The 19,464-nt window shown below is 39.6% G+C and overlaps 1 protein-coding gene across 1 annotated transcript in view; it reads right to left on the reverse strand.

Annotated features, from left to right (window-relative positions):
* The window catches only part of pappa2 (pappalysin 2), a 79,923-nt gene that overhangs the window by 50,226 nt on the left and 10,233 nt on the right, over window positions 1–19,464 (reverse strand). The window contains exons 5-9 of the mRNA XM_063462610.1: window positions 9,241–9,389; window positions 7,049–7,188; window positions 6,075–6,228; window positions 5,356–5,548; window positions 4,480–4,613 (exon numbers count right to left, since the gene is read on the reverse strand). Of these exons, the coding sequence (XP_063318680.1) occupies window positions 4,480–4,613; window positions 5,356–5,548; window positions 6,075–6,228; window positions 7,049–7,188; window positions 9,241–9,389 (770 nt within the window). The remainder of the gene's footprint in view (window positions 1–4,479; window positions 4,614–5,355; window positions 5,549–6,074; window positions 6,229–7,048; window positions 7,189–9,240; window positions 9,390–19,464) is intronic.

Genomic DNA, 19,464 nt, shown 5'->3' on the forward strand with positions numbered 1-19,464 from the left:
TGTTGAAACATCACACAGACACACATGTTGGTGCTGTTGTGTTACAAGTGTTCCCAATGACTTCATTCATTTTACTCTAAAGCACAGAACACCCCATGTATGCAGGAATTAATCCTAACTGATATATGATGATGATTAGAAACAGTGTAGTGAGCATTCAGTTGACTCCAGAAAATACAAAAGTACACCATGGAGACTCAATAGACTGAGTGTCTGAGTTGAAAAATAGATTTTTAGACCCATACTCACACATAAATAAACTGAATTTCTATTTACCTTCAGTGAAGGACTGTGGTTGCAAAAAGGGTCTGTGTCTCACTGGCAAACTCGACAGCAGCACAAAGATCCAGACAAAGCATATTTCTAGGAATACATTGCATGCATGCTTCTCCAAATGAGGGAATTTATACAAGGCAAAATGAGGCATGCCATGCAAGCTGTTACACTGAACCAATCACCAAAGATACAAACTGCAACAGTGATAAAGTTCTTTGTGTATTTCTGTATCTGTCTGTCACAAAGTCCTCCATATTTTTTCCTGCGGACATATCTGCTGCAGCAGAGAAACATCCAGAGACTGCTGTCAACAACACTGCAGCCAGGCTTTTAACACTTCCAAAGAGAAGTGACCAGATTACACCAGCCACTGGCAATCTGTGAGTTTCAAAAATTGATTTTTAAGATTTTAGTGCCTTTCAGCCTTGATTAGTCTGGATTCTGCCTACAGAGAGAGAGAGGGTGAAAGGGAGAGGGAGGGAGACAGATTCTCTAAAGATAAATGGACTTTGCACCCCGGGGCCCTCAGTTTCTGCCTTACCCAGAAAGCTGAAGCAAACCTGTTCAGCTACATCTTACTACAATGATCATTGCATATGTATGTATGCCTGTCCTCTAACTCCTCCTAGATGCATTGATCAATCTGGATTAAACTTACTATATACACTGCTAAGGGTACCAGGATTATCAATATCTATATAGCTTTAGGGAATTAAATTATTAACATTATGTGTAGTAGCTAGCAACATTAGATCAACATAAGCTGGGATGACATTGAAATGGGAATCTGTCAGTGCTCTTCCTGTTGGTTTGAAGTAGAGACAAAGGAGGAAAATAGTGACGTGTCAGATATACTATAGTGGGTAAATTTCATGTTTAGGTAATGCTACCAGTGAAATGTCATTGTCAAGCAAATCAGATCAAACCATACCCTGTCCAAAGGAAGCAGATTAATCTACTCTGATTAACATAGCAGTGATTTTAATTTAGCCTTGTTTAGTCCTGCCTTTTCCGCAATATGGCGTCTTCATCTCTATTTATAAGTAACTGAAAATACATTTCCTAATGTTACTTCTAAAAACTACAAGCAAGCTGACTTTCTTTTGGAACGGAAAGTGGAATTTTCCTGCTGACAAAGTTACAAGCCATTCACTTAAAGATGGCGTTCATTCAAGAACGCAGGAAGTAACATCATTACACCAGGCGAAATGAGTTGTTAATTGTTAGAGCGTTAGTGATTAGCACAATGGAATCACAGCATGGCAAAGTTATTATGAGCTGTCTCAGGTGAAATCCAAATAAAATCAACATGCTGAAGAGGTGTTACATATTTCACACCCACTATGATTAACCATGTAGAAGCACAGTCAGAAGGACAATTAACGCCAGTTAAATGATGTGAAGATTGGTCTCTAAATGAGTGTGTAAAGACCCATAAAATGGAAATGGAAATGGACATTTTTGGGGGCTTACCACATTTTCCGAGCTACCAACATACTACTTTGTCATAATCTTACAGTCCAGAGTAAAAGTAAGCAAATGGGAACCATCTTTAATACTAAGAGAGAAGTGGAGCTACTACCTGTGTGGAACAGGTGTACTTACCACGGAAACTGCTTCAATAAACAGCTTATGATAAGCATTAAAGAAGAGAATATGAAACTACTACATTCTGATACAGGATGAGCATTACCTGAATCTAAGTCTTTTAAGCTTTTGATGCAGTTAGCATACCATCTATTTAGTTTTCCACTGACTGACTGAGTAAATGACATGAGCAAAGACTCTGTCTGTCATGTTGACAAACCCAGATAGAATTACCATCCAACGGCTCCACTCTTTCCTTCAGACTTGTCCTTGTTTTTTGGTTTTCCTTCCTAAAGGCTTCCTCTCACTCATCTGTTCTTCTCTCACGCTAGCAGCTTTAATGGGAATACATAATTGAATGTAAGCATTCAGCTAATAAACCACTTTGAAGCAGAATGGGTAGTAAACCTTTCACCCTTTACAAATAGTATGTTTGTAACTAGATATTTTCTTTTAAAGAAACAAAGAAAATGTGCACTCCTCAAAGGTTGATTCTGTTCATTTGGATGTAGCATTTCATTTACAGCAGAAGAAACGTTTCATCACTTATCTAAGTGACTTCTTCAGTCTCAGCTGACTGCAGTTTCACCAACATTTGCACAATGACTGAAACCAGCCCACTGAATGAACAATGGGCTGGGAGGTCAGTTCCTTAATCTTAATTATGCAAATTCTCATGACCATCGATCAACAACCACTGATCAAAGCCCACTGATCAATGGCCATGAGTACCATTCACAGAGAGTTGAGGAATGGCTGCAATCATAGCATTGTAAGATGGTGAAAGATGTACCCTTAGGCCCCCTCCTCGATTCAGAGATGGTCTTTCCCTTTTCACATAAATGGCCTCCTTGATTCCCCGCTAGTTTCAATCATTACTCAAATGTACTGTTTATAAGACTGGGGAAACCTGCAGTCAGCTGAGACTGAAGAAGTCACTTGGATGAGTGACGAAACGTTTCTCCCACTGAAGACGCTACGTCCAGATTAACAGAATCAACTTTTGGGGATTTACTTACCTGGATGATTGAGCATGCATCAAGACATTTGTGCGCTCAATTATTATTTTGAGATCCCTATTATTTCTCGACATAGTTTTTTTTCCTTGCACATTTCTACCGTGTGAAAAGATTTTTTACAGAACTTCAAACATCCATCTTTTTTCTGATCTCTACAGCACAGTTAACACAAGGCAGCCTTAAAAGCAAACTTTACACTTTGGGCAAACTTTAGCACATTAAGCAGTTTAATCTCTGACAGCGGCAGTGCATGCTTCCAAACAATTCCGTGTTTTCCCTCAGCCTGAAAATGGACTTAAACCAGTCAATACTGGCACAGGCAGCGTTCTGAGGAGATGTATATGGTCAATTTTGCCAACAATTTGAGCCAATAGTGTTTTTGCCTTTAAACTTGTGTTTTGGGTTGCCAGCTATGGTGTCCGCAACGAGTTTGTCCAACTTCCCCTCTGCCTCTCCACACTGAATATGTTATTGCCCATCTCTGTTGGCTGACAAAGTGACCCACACATCATGGTCCTTAGAAGTGGGACAGAGTGAAAAGGGAGCAAGGGAAGCCAGCAGACTGGCTGTCTCCTCAGCTGTGTGCATCCACTGTTTAGAGTAAGACTGTAATTGACCCTTTATCATCATTATGATCCCGCAGCGAATGAGGGAGCAGTAATCCCCCTGTTCTTCCTAGCCGCTTGTTTTCAAAGCATAAATTCCAGCAGAGGATTTCCACATATTTGGTCAGAGTTTTCATGAAAGAGATGGAAAAGTGTTATTGTGTTCATGCATTTGCTCTTTCAGTATTTGCCTTTTTTGTTTCTTGTCCCTTTTCATTCACTTTGCTTTCTTGTTTCCTTATGTTCCTTCTTGTTTCTTTCCTCCCCACCCTATACATCATGTCAAAGGAAATCGTACTTCTCAAGGATTTATGATTGGAATAACAAGGACCATGTGCTTGCACGAAGTTAATGTTTCAATGTACAGTGCTACAGGATGCACTTTTTTTGGTTTATGACGGAGGTTGAATGTTTGAAGAGCACCAAAACATTACCCAGAGTAGACGCTTACGTTAATAATCCTTGTTCTCGCTTTGGCTAAAACAAGACAGACATAGAGAGGTCTGTAGCTGAGGTAATTATCATTTAATGATTTTCTGCTTTTTCTTTTACCAGCAGCCATTAGCCTTGCACGCACCTAAAATTTACAGATGTGTGTGTTTCTGTGTGTGCGTCTGGGGGTAAAAGGCGAGAGGGGGGGGGCTGAATATACGCCAAAAATGTATTTGGCGTATATTCAGCTTAGTCAACATGCGGACCGATGTGTAAAATAAATATATTCCTCAGTTAACCTGCAATTTTTTATTACCAAAAACTTTACATGAGGCTTCAGCAAAGTCCCATATTCACCAGTGTTTATATTCAAACTGACCTAAGGAAAAGGATTTATATATTTCTGTGTGCAGCTGTTAACAACAAAAGTAAAAGTCTACAATTCTGAACCATTTACTATCCCTGAAATCTAGCTTGTTTTCAAAATGCAGATATAAAAAAAGGAAATTCTATCCTTTTGTGCATTTGTAGAAAATCACAAAAAGCATTTTTTGACTGACCTGTTGCTTCCTCCGGTGTCCAGTAGCCTGATGTGTCACATATGCGAGTCGAGGAAGCCTCATAAGCATACTGGTGGAAGATGCCATCTTTCTCACAATCTCCACAATTGATATCAGATACACGCAATGAGGAGCTGAGGCGAAAGGAAACAGGCCCACTAAATATGGCATTTTTATTCTATATAAACAAAACAAGAAAGCTGAAACTGACCTAGAAGACACACGAGAAAATTAAACATAGTTCGCAAACACAAAGTGGCCACTAGTTTGGCGACCTGTGGAGGAGGTTATTTCAGGCACAGTCACACTAGTACCTACATGCACTGCAGTAAGTCAACAAGGAAATTTCAAACTCTCCAAGGTTGAAATGCTGGCTTTCTTTTGCCCACATCTGGTGATACCACCAGCTGAGAATTCCATAATACACTTCACACTTGTGAGTTGTTTATTCCAATTTTTCCACAGGTGTTTTCATCCAGATGGTCTCAGTGCAGTGGTGAATACAAAATAAAAAAGACCAATAAAACAATTACTGGAAAGTGTAATCAAATATTAACTCCAATGCCTGGTTTTGATTGCATCCAGAACGTTTTTAATCACCATACATGACATATAAAGAGACTTGTCCAGTGGAAGCAATGTGCTCATGGCTCACTAATGCAGTTAAATTATGCACATTTTATCAATTGCAGTGTTCATAGAGTGATTTATGTGCACAAGTGATGAAAATTGCAGTTCTTTGTTAATAGTTTTAACCCTGCAAGAGACCTGCCCAGCATTTACCCTGCCTCTTGGACAACCAGACATGTATGGATGGTTAAAAACAGTTTTGAATGGATAGAAATATAGATAACAAAAGAACTCCTGCAATCATACCTTTGATAAAGTGACCCCCTGATAGGTGGGAGCCAATAAATCGAGACAGAATCTGTGCTCTGGTCAGTCACTATGGGGGCCAGTGGGATGGGGGAAGGTTGACGGTCCATCAGCCACTTCTGGTACACCAAGTCTAGATAGCAGTGCATCCTGGCCATTTGGTTTGGAGTGAAATGGTTGGTGCAGTTATCATCTGTGAAGAAAGAAGAATCCAGTAAATCTTTGAGGGTCAAATTAACACACTAGCCTTTAAATAACCAAAGTACTAAACACATGGCTAGAAATAATTACAGCAGACATGTGCTGAGAGGAGACGCAATTACACATGCCAGTCCTTAACCTCTTAAGCACCCACGCACCAGAAGATGGGCGAAAAAAGGGAGGAGATCACAGAGATCAGAAACCACTGGAGGCTTAACAGGTTAATAAGCTTTTGTTGGATTTTTAAGTACACTGGGTGGTAACAGCTTGAGAATATGGACAGAAATTACTAAACCATAACATAATTGTATAATTTCTCAGTTCTATGTAAAACACACTCACATTGATTGATTGATTGATTATACTTTACTTCAGAGTGGATGGTAATTCTCAATAATGCACTTTTAACAACTGCCATACTGTTAATAATATTACTGTATATATTACATATACATTGTAACACCTGAGATAATTTCTTTTGAGCATTAAAGTAAGAGCATTTTGTTCATCTATTTCACCTGTGTAACTCATGTAATTGCTGTAAGGAGTGTTCAAGTAGGTGGTGACGCCACATGTATCGTTGACAGCTCCGGGGTCATGGCAGGCTTTGGATTTAGGTGTTGGGGCAGTGTCAGCACACAGATCACCTGTCTCCATGGATGGGGTGGTCTCCTGCACAAAATATGTATGGTATGCATGGTAAGAGAGTGATGTAACACTGTTGGAGTCAAATTGTTGAATGTTGTCATTGTGTTTCTTAAATTTGTAAAGTCTTAGTTCGAGCAGCATGATCAAAGACATCCCTTTGTCTCTGACCACCTCTCCAGCTACTCCCCCCTACTGCTGGGGGAGGCTGAAAAGGTTTTATTATAGGCACATCCTATCTGAAAGATCTGTTTGTTGTGTGGTAAGCTTCCTGCTTTTATGATCCTTTTGGTGAGCAGGAGGTCACACAAACGCACCCCCATGACACACACATTCTCACACACACACACACACACACACACACACACACACACACACACACACACACACACACACACACACACACACGTTCTTGCACATGCATACACATGCATACAGGTGCTTACACATACACACACATAGTGCCTTGTCTTTTAGAACCATAGGGGGGTTTTACGAGGGGAGGTGCTTGTGTTGTGTAAACTGTAACTGTCATGGGAATAAAAAGCTACGAGGAGGGCTGCTCTTTGAAGGAGTTGGGCTGGAGACAGGTGAGGAGCGTTAAGCTCCGTGGGCCTGGTTCCGACTAGCCTTCCCTCGCTAGCAAGTAAAAGACCAGTTGAAGATTCTGTCTTGTCTTCGTCCTTCACGAGAATACGTTTCTAAACTAGCGGGGCCTGTGGAAGCACAGACTCAACAAACACATTTAAAGATGCTATTATTAGTTTATTACTTATGTAGGTTTTTCCAATCAGAAATAATTCCATAAATTAGCATCATCACAAATAGCAGAATTTAAAAGTCCTACCTGACACGGATCATCACAGGAGTCCCGTTCACTCACGCCCTTGAAGACATGGTACAGTCCAAATATGTGTCCCATCTCATGGATCATTGTGTTGGAGTGGCCCGTGGTGCCAAAGTAGGAGGGATTCAGGACCATCCCACCTGGATATAAGCAGTAAAAATCGCAGTATTGGTTACAACATTATTACCGTCTAGAAAGCTGTGGTTCTTGAAAAGCCAGCCAGATAGAAAATGCAATGTTTTTTAAGTGGCAACGTGAAAAGAGAGAAAAATGATTTGCGATTACCCACTCTGACAGGACGTAGTGATTTGTGATTTCTGATTGTAACTGTGGTTCAGTATCCATGTGACAGACAATAAATAATTGTTAAATTTGGTAAAAGTTAGGTCACAGCTGGGAAATGTCATGGTGAGGGTTAAATGGAAAAAAATTAAGGCTACATAAATATCTGAAACCACTAACGAAGCATGCGAGAGATAGCAGTTTAAAAAGACAACAGACACAATTTGGGAACTCCAAAAAAAAAAGCCAACTAAGTGGGAGGCAGGTTTTTTTGCAGCATCCTTATAATCACAGGATTAACAGCAGACATGGGTTATTGGTTTTCTAATTAGAAACACTGGGTAAAGACATTAAGCAATGAAGACATTAAATACGTAGACACTAAACAGCAGGGCCTCCAGAGACAATTTGTCATCCTCTAACTTGTTGGTTTAAACAGAGACAGATGCCGTGCAGCTGAAATAAATGTCTGAACTTAATTTGCTGCTTTAATTCAAAAATATAATTGTGGCTTTGACCATTAGTATCAATGCAATACTCCAAATTTTAATACAATTAATAACCACAGAATAATGACACCATAAAGTGTTTTTCTTTCCTCAGCAACAGCAATATACTGTATTCTCTTTGATACGAAACATCAGAGAGATAAAAAATGGTTGGACGGATTTGACTGTGTTCATTAGTCCCATAGCTGGATAGTGTGCACGTTCTTTACTTTGTCCAGTGACTTCAGCGAATATTACCCAACATTAAACAACTCCAAGCAAATATGGCTAAGGGCTGAGAAAAGGAAAAACAAAAGGCTGAGATGGGGAATGGTCAGTGATAAATACACTTTATTGATTTTCCCCTAACTGCTGGTCAAACTTTGATTTTGAATTTTTTGAATTTTTTTAAGGAATGCATTTGCTTCAAGTGAGTCGTGTAATATTATTTGCCAGTCAAACTGATGGTTAGTGACGAACATGAGACTTGAAATGAACCTGTTATGTTTATGATGTCTCAATAACCAGCTCACTCTATACTATAACATTACAAAAAACCACATCAAAATATAAAAAAAAATTAAAAACCATATTTATTCTAATGAATTCTGTGCATCTTCCTCCAATAACCTGGCCAAAATTGCCATTAGACATAGCTTTTCCATATTTTCTGACATATTTTGACGGTTGCACAGGTAAAATGTGTTTCAAACACAGAGAGATAGTGGAGACAGGAGTTGAACCACCCGTGCAGCATGCACACAATAAAGACTATCAGATGATACTGATTTACAATTTAACCATAGTACTACTTCATTATTGTTTATGTCAGTTGATTATTTTATTAACATGTTACATTATGTAACATTATGTTAGAAATAACTTGACTTTCATTTTTGAACTGGGTATATATTTTATATATCTAGTATTTACCTAATATTTATATCATAACCACTTCATCAAGATGTATTCATTCCATTTATACTGCTTTTGAGTCAATTTACTATTGTGTTGTGACACATGAAGAGAAGTACAAATTAATAAAGAACAGCTGTTAAGTAGGCATGGCTGGCAACAATGGTACAGAGCCCACACTGCTGTTTGTTTGTTTGGTGGTTGTTGGGTTGATTATCCTTCCAGTGGAAAGGGGAATAAAGATTTGAAAGAAAAAAGAGGGAGTGTAATGTGTCAGGAAAATCTCTACCAGCTCCAGCTGCTCTTCCCATGTAATTTGAAAGGGCCCCTAACCCTAAACAAAGCATGGAGAGAAAGGGCAAAGCTATAGCTAAAGAGAAAAGCAGATAGGGTGAGACGCACAAACAGGAAGTTAGAAAATAGATGACAGACAGAGAAAGCTGAAAAAAGTGCAACATGAAAAACAAAATATGTCACATTAATAAAACTCAATATAAATCCACTCACCTTGGTGTGTAAGAGCTTCCTTTGCCCACGGCCAGGTTGCAGCTCCTGCCAGCTCTTCACGCATTGAGTTGCTTGCAAAGAAGACATTGAGTGTGTCTGTGCTGCTCAGCTGTAGTTCCTCCTTTAGTTCTTTCACACTTATATAAGCCCTGTATATATTTAAAGAAGAGAAAACATGCAAACATCAGAATGTTTTGTAGTTCAAAGATTGATTTAGTAGCCAAAAAAGCTAAATGTACACCTATCATCCATAACAGTATGACCTCTGACCGGTGAAGTGAATAACACTGATTATCTGTATATCATGACACCAGTTATTGGGTGGGATACATTAGGGACCAACTGAACATTTTTTTCTGAAATTTAATGTATTAGAAGCAGGAAAAATGGGCAAGTGTAAGGATTTGAGTCAGTTTGACGAGGGTCAAATTGTGAAGGCTAGACGACTGGGTAGAGTGTCTCCAAAACTGCAGCTCTTGTGGGGTGTACCCAGTCTGCAGTGGTCAGTATTGATCAAAGGTGGTCCAAGGAAGGCACAGTGGTGAACCAGGGACATGGTCATGGATGGCCAAAGATCACTGATGCAAATGGGGAGTGAAGGCTGGTCCATGCGGTCCAATCCCACAGACGAGCTACTGATACTCACATTACCCAGTGCATCACAGTTTGTTGCAGATAGGGTTACAGACCAGTTAGGGTGCCCATGCTGAACTGGACCAAAGAGGAATGGAAGAGGGTGGCCTGGTCTGATGAATCTTGCAGCTGGCTGGATCGTATACCTGGAGATTTCTTGGTACTATGATGCATTATGGGAAAAATGCAAGCCAGCAGAGGCAGTGTAATGCTTTGGCCATTGTTTTGCTGGGAAACTTTGGGTCCTGCCATCCATATGGATGTTACTTTGACATGTACCATCTACCCAAGAACTGTTGTAAACCATGTACACCCCTTCACGGAAATGGTATTTCCTGATGGCTGTGTCCGCTTTCAGCTCTGCCACAAAGCAAAAAATGGTTTGGGAATGGTTTGGTTTTATTAGGCAGTTATATTGTTGTATAACTGTCAGTTACAGGTATCCCTGGTAACTCATTGTTGGGACCCTAGGATAGTCTTTTGGACTACAGGTCAACACTTTAGTAGCATGCCAGGTGACAAATTGACAAATCATCTAAATGAGGAAAGTCATTTTTTTAAAACAAAAAAAAAGGCTAAATGGGCTGTTTCTGCACACAGGACAAACACTGAATTTTGTTTTTTACATTTCGGTATCAATAGTGTAGCATAAAGATCAAAAAGTGAGCAAAACCACAAAGTTTTGCATGTTACCGTAAGGTCCAGGAGGTGAACACAAAACTTTCTGTAACATGCTCCTATGTATGGTAATATGGCATCTGTATATGGTAACAAAACCCAACTGAACAAGAAAAAAAGAAAGAAAAGATAGCCTCAGGAGGGGAAATTCTGGAGGAAAATATTTGTTGTCTGGCTTATTATAATTCGGGAAGAGTTATCTCACAAGCTGTGTATCGTTGAGTGTGGTGCTAGGATATTCTAACATTTAGCATTGGTAGCAGAAAGTAAAAAATAAATAAATAATAACTAAAAATACACAACAACCTAACAAACATCCTTAATTAAACATAGTTTATCCTTAGAGACATATGCGTAGTCAGTGTGCTCCAGTCTGAGTAGTCAGCTTACCCTCAAACTAGAATAAGTGACACAATAACAGTCAGAGTTCCTTATTAGAAGTTAAAGACTGGCATAGTCAAAGACCACTTACACAGTTGTTTTCAGTTAAGTTGGCTGATTAGTGTTCCTCTTTGTGTTACACTTGATTAGCATCTACTTTTTTTCTCTTTGATGTGCCCGTTACAACCTACAGTTGCAGCAGGTATTGTGTAAGAGTGAAATAAACCTTAGCTCAATTGATTTGTACAGTAAATGTAGTCTATCATATATTAAAATTATAGCACCTCAGATGAATTAGCGTTAGCCCAGCTAAGTGGTAAAAGAAAGAAAGAAAAAAAAAAGCAGGCTTCTAGTTTTGTGCTAACTAAGGCTAAGAACACATACGGCTTATCTCCAGTAGATATCTCTTCTCACCCAACTCACAGCATGAAAGAAAACAAGTAAATTTCACATAATATCTTTGCAAGCAAGGGGACAAGCATTCACCAGATAATTTTAAGGTATACCTTGCTAGTATGGTTTTGGGTCTGTATTTATCTTGAGAACTTTCTTGGTTTTTCATTACAAAGATTTAACAAGGTGCTGGAAACATTCCTCAGAGATTTTGATGCATATTGACATCACACAGTTGCTGCAGATTTGTCGGCTGCAAAGGTGCTCTATTGGTTTGCGATCTGGTGACTGTGGAGGCTGTTTGAATACAGTGATATCATTGTCATGTTCAACAGACCTTGTTGAGAACATCTTTGTCATGTGGATTTTATCCTGCTGGAACCAGCCATCAAAATATAGGCTGGGTGCAGACCGTGGTCGTAAAGCAGCAATACTCATGTAGGCCTCAATCGATACAATGCTCAGCTGATACTAAGAGGCTAAAAGTATGCCATGAAAATATCCCCTGCACTATTACAACTCCACCAGCACCCTGAAGCATTGATGAGTGTACATCCTGATTGGGGTAAGCAAATTAGTCTCATTAGAATCTGTTTAAAGACAGATAAAGATGGTCAGTGTAGAGTATCTCTTTACTTAAATCCATCATCCTCTCAGATCTCTCTCTGCCTACAAAAATGACCCTAGGACACTTTCATGTGTGACGCTAAGGTTGTTTTTCCTCGGCTGCTGTGAGGTCACATGTCATTTTTCTCCTTTGGTTTCATAGCTTGAAAGCTATTTCACCTATTACCATTGCTGGGTCTGAAAGTCATGCAGTGTGACTGCCCAGTGCCTCCATGCCAGACAGTTTAGGCTTTTATCCAGGTCTGTTTTTTTAGAGCAACTGGAAGGAAAAAAATCTGGCTGTTTGAGACTGCATGTGGAGTCTTCTACTCATGCACTAGCACAGAGGTAGGTCAGATTACTTCATATTTATAAGAATATATTCTGGTAAGTGCATGAATCATGCATAACTTTGTTTGTGAAGTCTTGTTTTTTGTTTTTTTTCATCACGCACAGGCCATGCTTTCAGAGTGTTTTTCTTTTTTTATTATTATAACGTAATGGATTGTTGTTTCATGTTGTATGTTTTGAGCCAGGAGTTAAGGTTTTATGTGGGTGATCAATTTCAGCTGTAGGGCTTACTTTGTTAAAGAATTCTAAACCATAATCTAAATTTACCTCATTTGAATTCTCGTGTTTTACTTCTTGTAAGTTTGTCAAAAAAAGTTTATGCTTTTGATTAGGCTCAGAAGCAGGTTTACATTTATTAATAGTACCCAACCATGCTTAAGTCTTAAAAGGTTAAAAAGCATTAGAAATATCATTATATATTTGCTCATTACAGGATTGAGGTTTGGCTTAGTGCTCCTTACATTGTTCCAAGAACCTGAAGGATAGACAGGTGAGCTTGTGACTGTAAGACATCAGCTTTCAGCTGGGATAAATCTAGATGGATGAAATGAGAAAACAGTAATCCCCATCCTCTCACACGCCACTGCCAATGCACCATTAAGTAAGGCACTTCAAATTGGTCCAAAGTTGCTCAGCAGCCAAGAACCATACATCTGGCAAGTACTCCTAATGCAATCCCTCCTTCAGTGCATGTGTTGTACAGTAAATAAGAATGTGTTTCCTCAGGCACTTTGCCTGACTAAATAGGGTTTAAGATTTAAGATGCTTCAGGGAAACCCTGCTCACACTACATTACTGAAGCAGAGTTCAGTTGAGGCTGCGTGCAGTATTCATCACCCTAGGGCGATGCAATTACAAGTGACAGAAAGTTGATCACTAAAGAGTTGACTCTTCAACTTCTCAGACTCAGAGGATGCCTCAGTGGAAGACTACGGCCAACCTGGCAAATAATAAATGGCTCTACATGATTGAAATGAAAACCCTGGTTATGCATTAACAAAATTTGCGGCTAAGTCAAGCGCAGCATGAATCAACAGCAGAGTCAGCACCAGCGCAGTTACCATGTAAAGCTGTAGATGTGCATCCATTCAAAATATTACTGTTGACAAGTCAGTTACTTTGAACCCCCAGGAACCAGAAGACAGACTGTGAAAATGTCACGGCAGCAGCAGGCAAACATTTTAACATGTTGCACACTTTACTGTGCACCTCGCTTGTCTTTCAACAGTTTTGTCTTTTAACTAAGGTCAATAAAAAGCACATGCAATGCAATGCATTTGCTCATTTCCCTTTTTTTTTGCTAGTTTTCCTTTTAAGACCTATGACTGACAGTGTACACAAACAAAGGAGGTGGAGCCTATCCCAGTTGTCAAGAAGTTCATAAACTTTACAACGTCTATACAATATCGTACCAAATTGCAGTAAGTCTGAACAGAGTTGCTGTGCACACATCTTTACCTTACATATTTTACCTCACCAGACAAAAGAAGGTGCAAAACATTTAGATAGCAAAACAAATGTCAGGTACGTACATCATTTTCCAGCATATTTTTAACTCCACCTGATGACGGGACATTGACCATTTTCTCTCGTGTCACAGGTAAGAGTTAAATGTCAGTCATACATATTTCACCTCTGTAATATTCTTGACATCTAAATTGAGCTAGTTGTAAGTATATTGGAGCTATTTCTCATATTTTGTAAACTTATTGTATTATTTAATTCGTTTAGTCTGTTACTGTTATTGTCTTGGAACAACTGTAACCCACATAATTTCCTTAGGGATTATTAAAGTATTCTGACTGATTCTGATTGTTCATGTGTCACTTCTTCAAACAATTTTCCTGGAACTTATTTGATGTTTAGCTCCAACAGAGGCTCATACCAAGGATGCTGGCTTGTGTCTGGCTCTGAGCTCTGGATAGCTTTAGCTTTAGCCACTGTGACACTGTTAGCTTCTTTAAAATATACATATTCAGCAGGGTGATAGCGATTTAAATGTCTGATTCATTTTGCTGTAACAAACATTTTTGTGGTGGTTCCCCACAGTTTACTTTTGCAAACTTCATTCACAGTGAGGATTTTCCAAGCTAAAAACTGGTGTGTGGCTGTGAGTGTATATAAGACTATTTCCCTACACCGCTGTGCATGTGTTGCACATGCATGAAACAGCCCAGGTTGTAATCAGTCATATGGAAAGCTGTCCGGTCAGTCACCAGGTCAAAGCAGAAACACTTTGAATAATCCTGCTGATATCTATCCTGATATGGACTGGGTAATGTTTTCAGTATGAAAAGATGCCACATTGTTTAACAAAAAATGAAAATGATCTTATTCAAAGACACCCTGAAAATTAAAATGAAAAAATGATGCGGCAGGCTAGTCCACTTTGCTGAAATTTCATTACAGAAACTCAAAATAGTACTCAGTAGTTTGCAAGGCCCCCGCGTGCTTGTATGCATGCCTGACAACACTGGGACATACTTCTAAAGAGATGACGGATGGTGTCCTGGGGGATCTCCACCCAGATCTGGACCACAACATCACAAAGCTCCTGGACAGTTTCAGTTAGAACCTCTTTGTGTCAGATGGACCGAGACAGAATGCCCCAGAGGAGTCTATTGGATTTTTCTACTGGAATAAAGTGGCCACCACCTGTGAAACCATTTCTGTTTTAGGGGTTGTTTCATTGTTGCCCCACTAGCGCACATGTTGTTAATTTCATTAACACCAGAGCAGCTGAAACTGATTAACAACGCTCTCTGATACTTAACTGATCAGATCAGCATCCCAGAAGTTTAACTGAGTTGATGTTGATGTCATTCACATGTAGAACTGCTGCTCTAAGAAATATTGCCACTATACTTTTACTAGTGAATAAAACACAAGCACATTTAAACTTGACCTAACATCATGTCACGCACAGAATTCACACGCATGTTAAGCATTAACGAGGCTGTGACGGATGTTTCAGAGGAGCTGCCTGGAACTCGTTGCACATAAGGGCTCTGGCCAGGATTAACTAACCAAAGACTGTTAGCTAATCCAGGACATTTGTCTTAGCGTAAATATACATGATGTCCCCCGCCACCCCATCACTCCCTCCATCCTTGCCTTTCTCTCTCCATTTTTCCCCTCTTGCACTCACTTTCCTTTTTTGCGATGCCAGAATCTCCAGCGTACCTGGCTATTGCTCTAGAACTGGCTCTTGACCGCAAATTTGTGTCGTGACAGCAGCTGGCTTCAAAAACCTCAGGCCTTGTACTGGCCAGCAGCAGCTGCACTCATATAGGGTCCCAAAATCTGAATACCTGGCCAACAGCTCAGAGAGAGAGGGGTGGGGGGGCTGCAGTGAAGGGATATCAAAAACCCAGATCCCAAACATAAAAATGCTTCAGTGTTCTGCAAATGCCAGCAAAATGTCATCCTTGCATTAATTCTCTCTCCTGCCTGAGAAAGCTTGAATTGGGATCCAGGTACACAGATGCACACACACATGCTCCCACTCACACACAAGGATTTTCAACATGCTGAGGTCAGGACCTTTCTAAAAGACCTACATTACTGTTACTCTGCTGGGACCAGTTTTTATGACACCCTGGTCGCTTGTGTATTGGCTGTCCATGTTGATTTTACTGGAGGGTCAGACGCTTATAGACAGAAATTTTGGCAATAGTCCCTGCAAAAGTAAACTTGATGCACTGAATTACACACATACCATGACTGGTGAGTTTTGCTTTCATTATCTAAACTGCAGAAGATTTCTTTAGGAAAGCAAACCAAAAAAACAAAACCAAAAAACAAATCCAGATCCATAATTTTAAAAGATATATTAAAATCAAACATGTTGTAATTGCCCAGTTAATTTATTTAAGTATAAATATGGTCATATTAAATCTAGAATAACTCAAAGAGTTTTTTTATATAACTAAGGCCAAGGACCAGACCTCTGAATAAAACTGTGTTGGTGCAAAACAACCGAGTGGAGTGCTCTCTGCTGTCCAGGGTTCTTCATTAGAGTCCATCTCCTCTCTGCAGGGTAGAAAGCTCAGGCTGCGATAGGGAACATTTGACCATTACAACTACCAACCTCATTTTTTCCCCTCTGCCTCTGTGAGTTTATCCCAGCAAGCTCATGATGGGACAACATAAATTTACATTTACTTTTGACACACCCAAAGGGCTTCCTCCATATGGCCAAGCAATGAGACCACACACACGCAACCCAGCTTTTTTCTTTTTTACTTCTACTGAACTTTAACCTTGGTCTTCAAGGGAAAACAGGTTGCTGCAGTATGTCCTTTTCCAGCGACAGGATGTTGCACATTTGTACAGCTGCAAATATGCACACCTGCTGGCTGCACAGTACAGTTACAGTCTCCATCTCTTGGCCACTGGGAGCTGTCCAGTTAAACATATCTTCTTCTATTGGCCGCTGAAAATGCTGAAGGTTAATCACCTTGCTCACAGGCACTGTTTTTATATTAAGGAAAGTTCAGACTTCCCTGGTGTCTATACCCCAGATTTCGTTGCCAGTTAGTTTACTGACACTTCTTCAGAACAAAGAACAAAAAGCCAGAAATTAAAGATTCCAGGAATAACACATGACCAGTGCCCCTGGGGCTAAAATGGGAGTTCAGTTCAATTCACTTCAATTCAATTTTATACCAGTCAAAAGTTTGGACACAACTTTTCTTTATTTTCGTGACTATTTTACATTGTAGATTTTCACTGAAGGCATCAAAACTATGAATGAACACATATGTAATTATGTAGTAAAAAAAATGTGTGAAATAGTTCAAAACATGTTTTATATTTAATTCTTCAAAATAGCCACCCTTTGCTTTGATTACTGCTTTGCACACTCTTGGTCTCGATGAGCCTTATGAGGTCGTCACCTGAAATGGTTTTCTTGTCTTGAGGAAGTTCCCAGAGATGCTGAGCACTTGTTTGCATTTTTGCCTTTACTCTGCGGTCCATCTCATCCCAAACCGATTGTGTTGGGATGAGGTGGAACCAAAGATCTCTAATTTGGACTCATCAGACCAAAGCACAGATTTCCACTGGTCTAATTGTCCATTCCTTGTGTTTCTTGGCCCAAACAAATCTCTTCTGCTTGTTGCTTTTCCTTAGAAGTGTTTTCTTAGCAGCTATTTGACCATAAAGGCCTGATTCGCGCAGTCTCTTCTCAACAGTCGATATAGTGATGTGTCTGCTACTAGAACTCTGTGTGGCAATCCTAAGTGATGTTAACTTGCTATTTCTGAGGCTGATGACTTGGATGAATTTATCCTCAGCAGCAGAGGTGATTCTTGGTCTTCCTTTCCTGGGGCGGTCCTCATGTGAGCCAGCTTTGTCATAGCACTTGATGGTTTTTGCGTCTGCACTTGTGGACACATTCAAAGTTTTAACAATTTTCCAGACTGACTGACCTTCAGTTCTTAACGTAATGATAGACTGTCGTTTCTCTTTACTTAGCTGATTGGTTCTTGCCATAATATGAATTCTAACAGTTGACAAATAAGGCTGTCAGCTGTGTACCAACCTGACTTCTGCACAGCACAACTGATGGTCCTAACCCCATTTGAAGGCAAGAAATTCCACAAATAAACCCTGACAAGTCACATCTGTGAAGTGAAAATCATTTCAGGTGACTACATCATGAAGCTCACTGAGAGAAGGCCAAGGGTTTGCAGCGCTGTCAACAAAGCAAAGGGCGGCAAGAAGCTAAAATGTAAGACATACTTAGAGTTATTTATCAAATTTTTCTTTGCTACGTTATTCCATTTATCTTGGTTCATATATTTGATGTATTCAGTATGGATCTACAACGTCAAAAGTATTAAAATAAAGACAAGTCCATTAAATGAGAAGGTGTGTCCAAACTTTTGACTGGTAGTGTAAACAGTGCCAAAACACAACAGCAGTTGCCACAAGGTACTTTATATTGTAAGCTAAACACCAACAACTTGGCAACAGTGGGAAGGAAAAACTCCCTTTTAAAAGGAAGAAACCTCTTATACCACTTAAACCTCTTATATCTTATCCCGGCTCAGTGTGTGTGTGTGTGTGTGTGTGTGTGTGTGTGTGTGTGTGTGTGTGTGTGTGTCATGCCGCTATACTGGTGAGGACCAACAGTCACTTATGGGGACAAAATGCCTGTCCTCATAAGTGAATGAGTTTGAAGGGATTTTTGTGGTTGAGATTTTAGTATCAGGGTTACAATTGGGTTTTGGTTAGGTTTAGGCTAAAGGTTACTATTAGGCATTGATTTTTGATGGTTAGGGTTAGGGTAAGTGGCTAGGGAAAGCACAGATACATAAAGCTGGGTGTTTTCTGCATGGTAATGAAAATGTATGCTATGCCTTCTAATAATGCAGGCTAAGTGAATCATGTACAAGACTCCCTATTTATTAGATAGATAGAGTCTATTAGATAGATATGATTACAATTACTGCAGCACTCTACTTTTAATGCCTGGCATGCTCTAACCTCTGTGATAAAATATTACGATCAACAGTACCAAACACTGCAGTGGAGTCTAGCAGGACACAGAAGCATTGTCAGAGGCCACAAGAAAGTCACTTGTAACCTTCACTAATGCTGTCTCTGTACTGTGACGAATTCTGAAAATTGAGTGACACCCTCAAATAAACCATTCCTCTGCAGATGATCAATTAGCTCCTTTACCACTACTCTTTCAAGTGTTTTTGAGATAACAGGAAGGTTGAAGATTGGCCTTTAATTAGCTCAAAACAAGGAATGGGTCTAATAGACACGTTGATGGTTTGAAGAAGTTATTATTGAATGTAACACGGAAAAATCAGTTGGAGAGAAAAAGTCTAAATAAATATCAATGGCATTGAAAGTAGATGCACATGTCTGTGAGATGGTTATGAATGCTAACTAGCAGCAGTGGGTAGCACCACAGTTTGTAGCTACAGCAAGACACTCCCTGAAAAACCATTTGGGCTGTACCATGTGACAGCCCAAAGAAATAGCAAAGTGACTTGTAACAGTAATATTTAAAACTGACTTTTTATTGACCATTACTTCAGTGTTTCTCAAATTCTTTTGCTGATCTACTGAATGTAATCCACATGAATGTTGTCATACTACATAAATATCCCATTTATATTAAAAACTGCTTTACACTGAGAGCAGAATATAATTATTACACCA

Source organism: Pelmatolapia mariae, linkage group LG18 (assembly GCF_036321145.2).
Source record: "Pelmatolapia mariae isolate MD_Pm_ZW linkage group LG18, Pm_UMD_F_2, whole genome shotgun sequence".
NCBI classification, from domain to species: domain Eukaryota; kingdom Metazoa; phylum Chordata; class Actinopteri; order Cichliformes; family Cichlidae; genus Pelmatolapia; species Pelmatolapia mariae.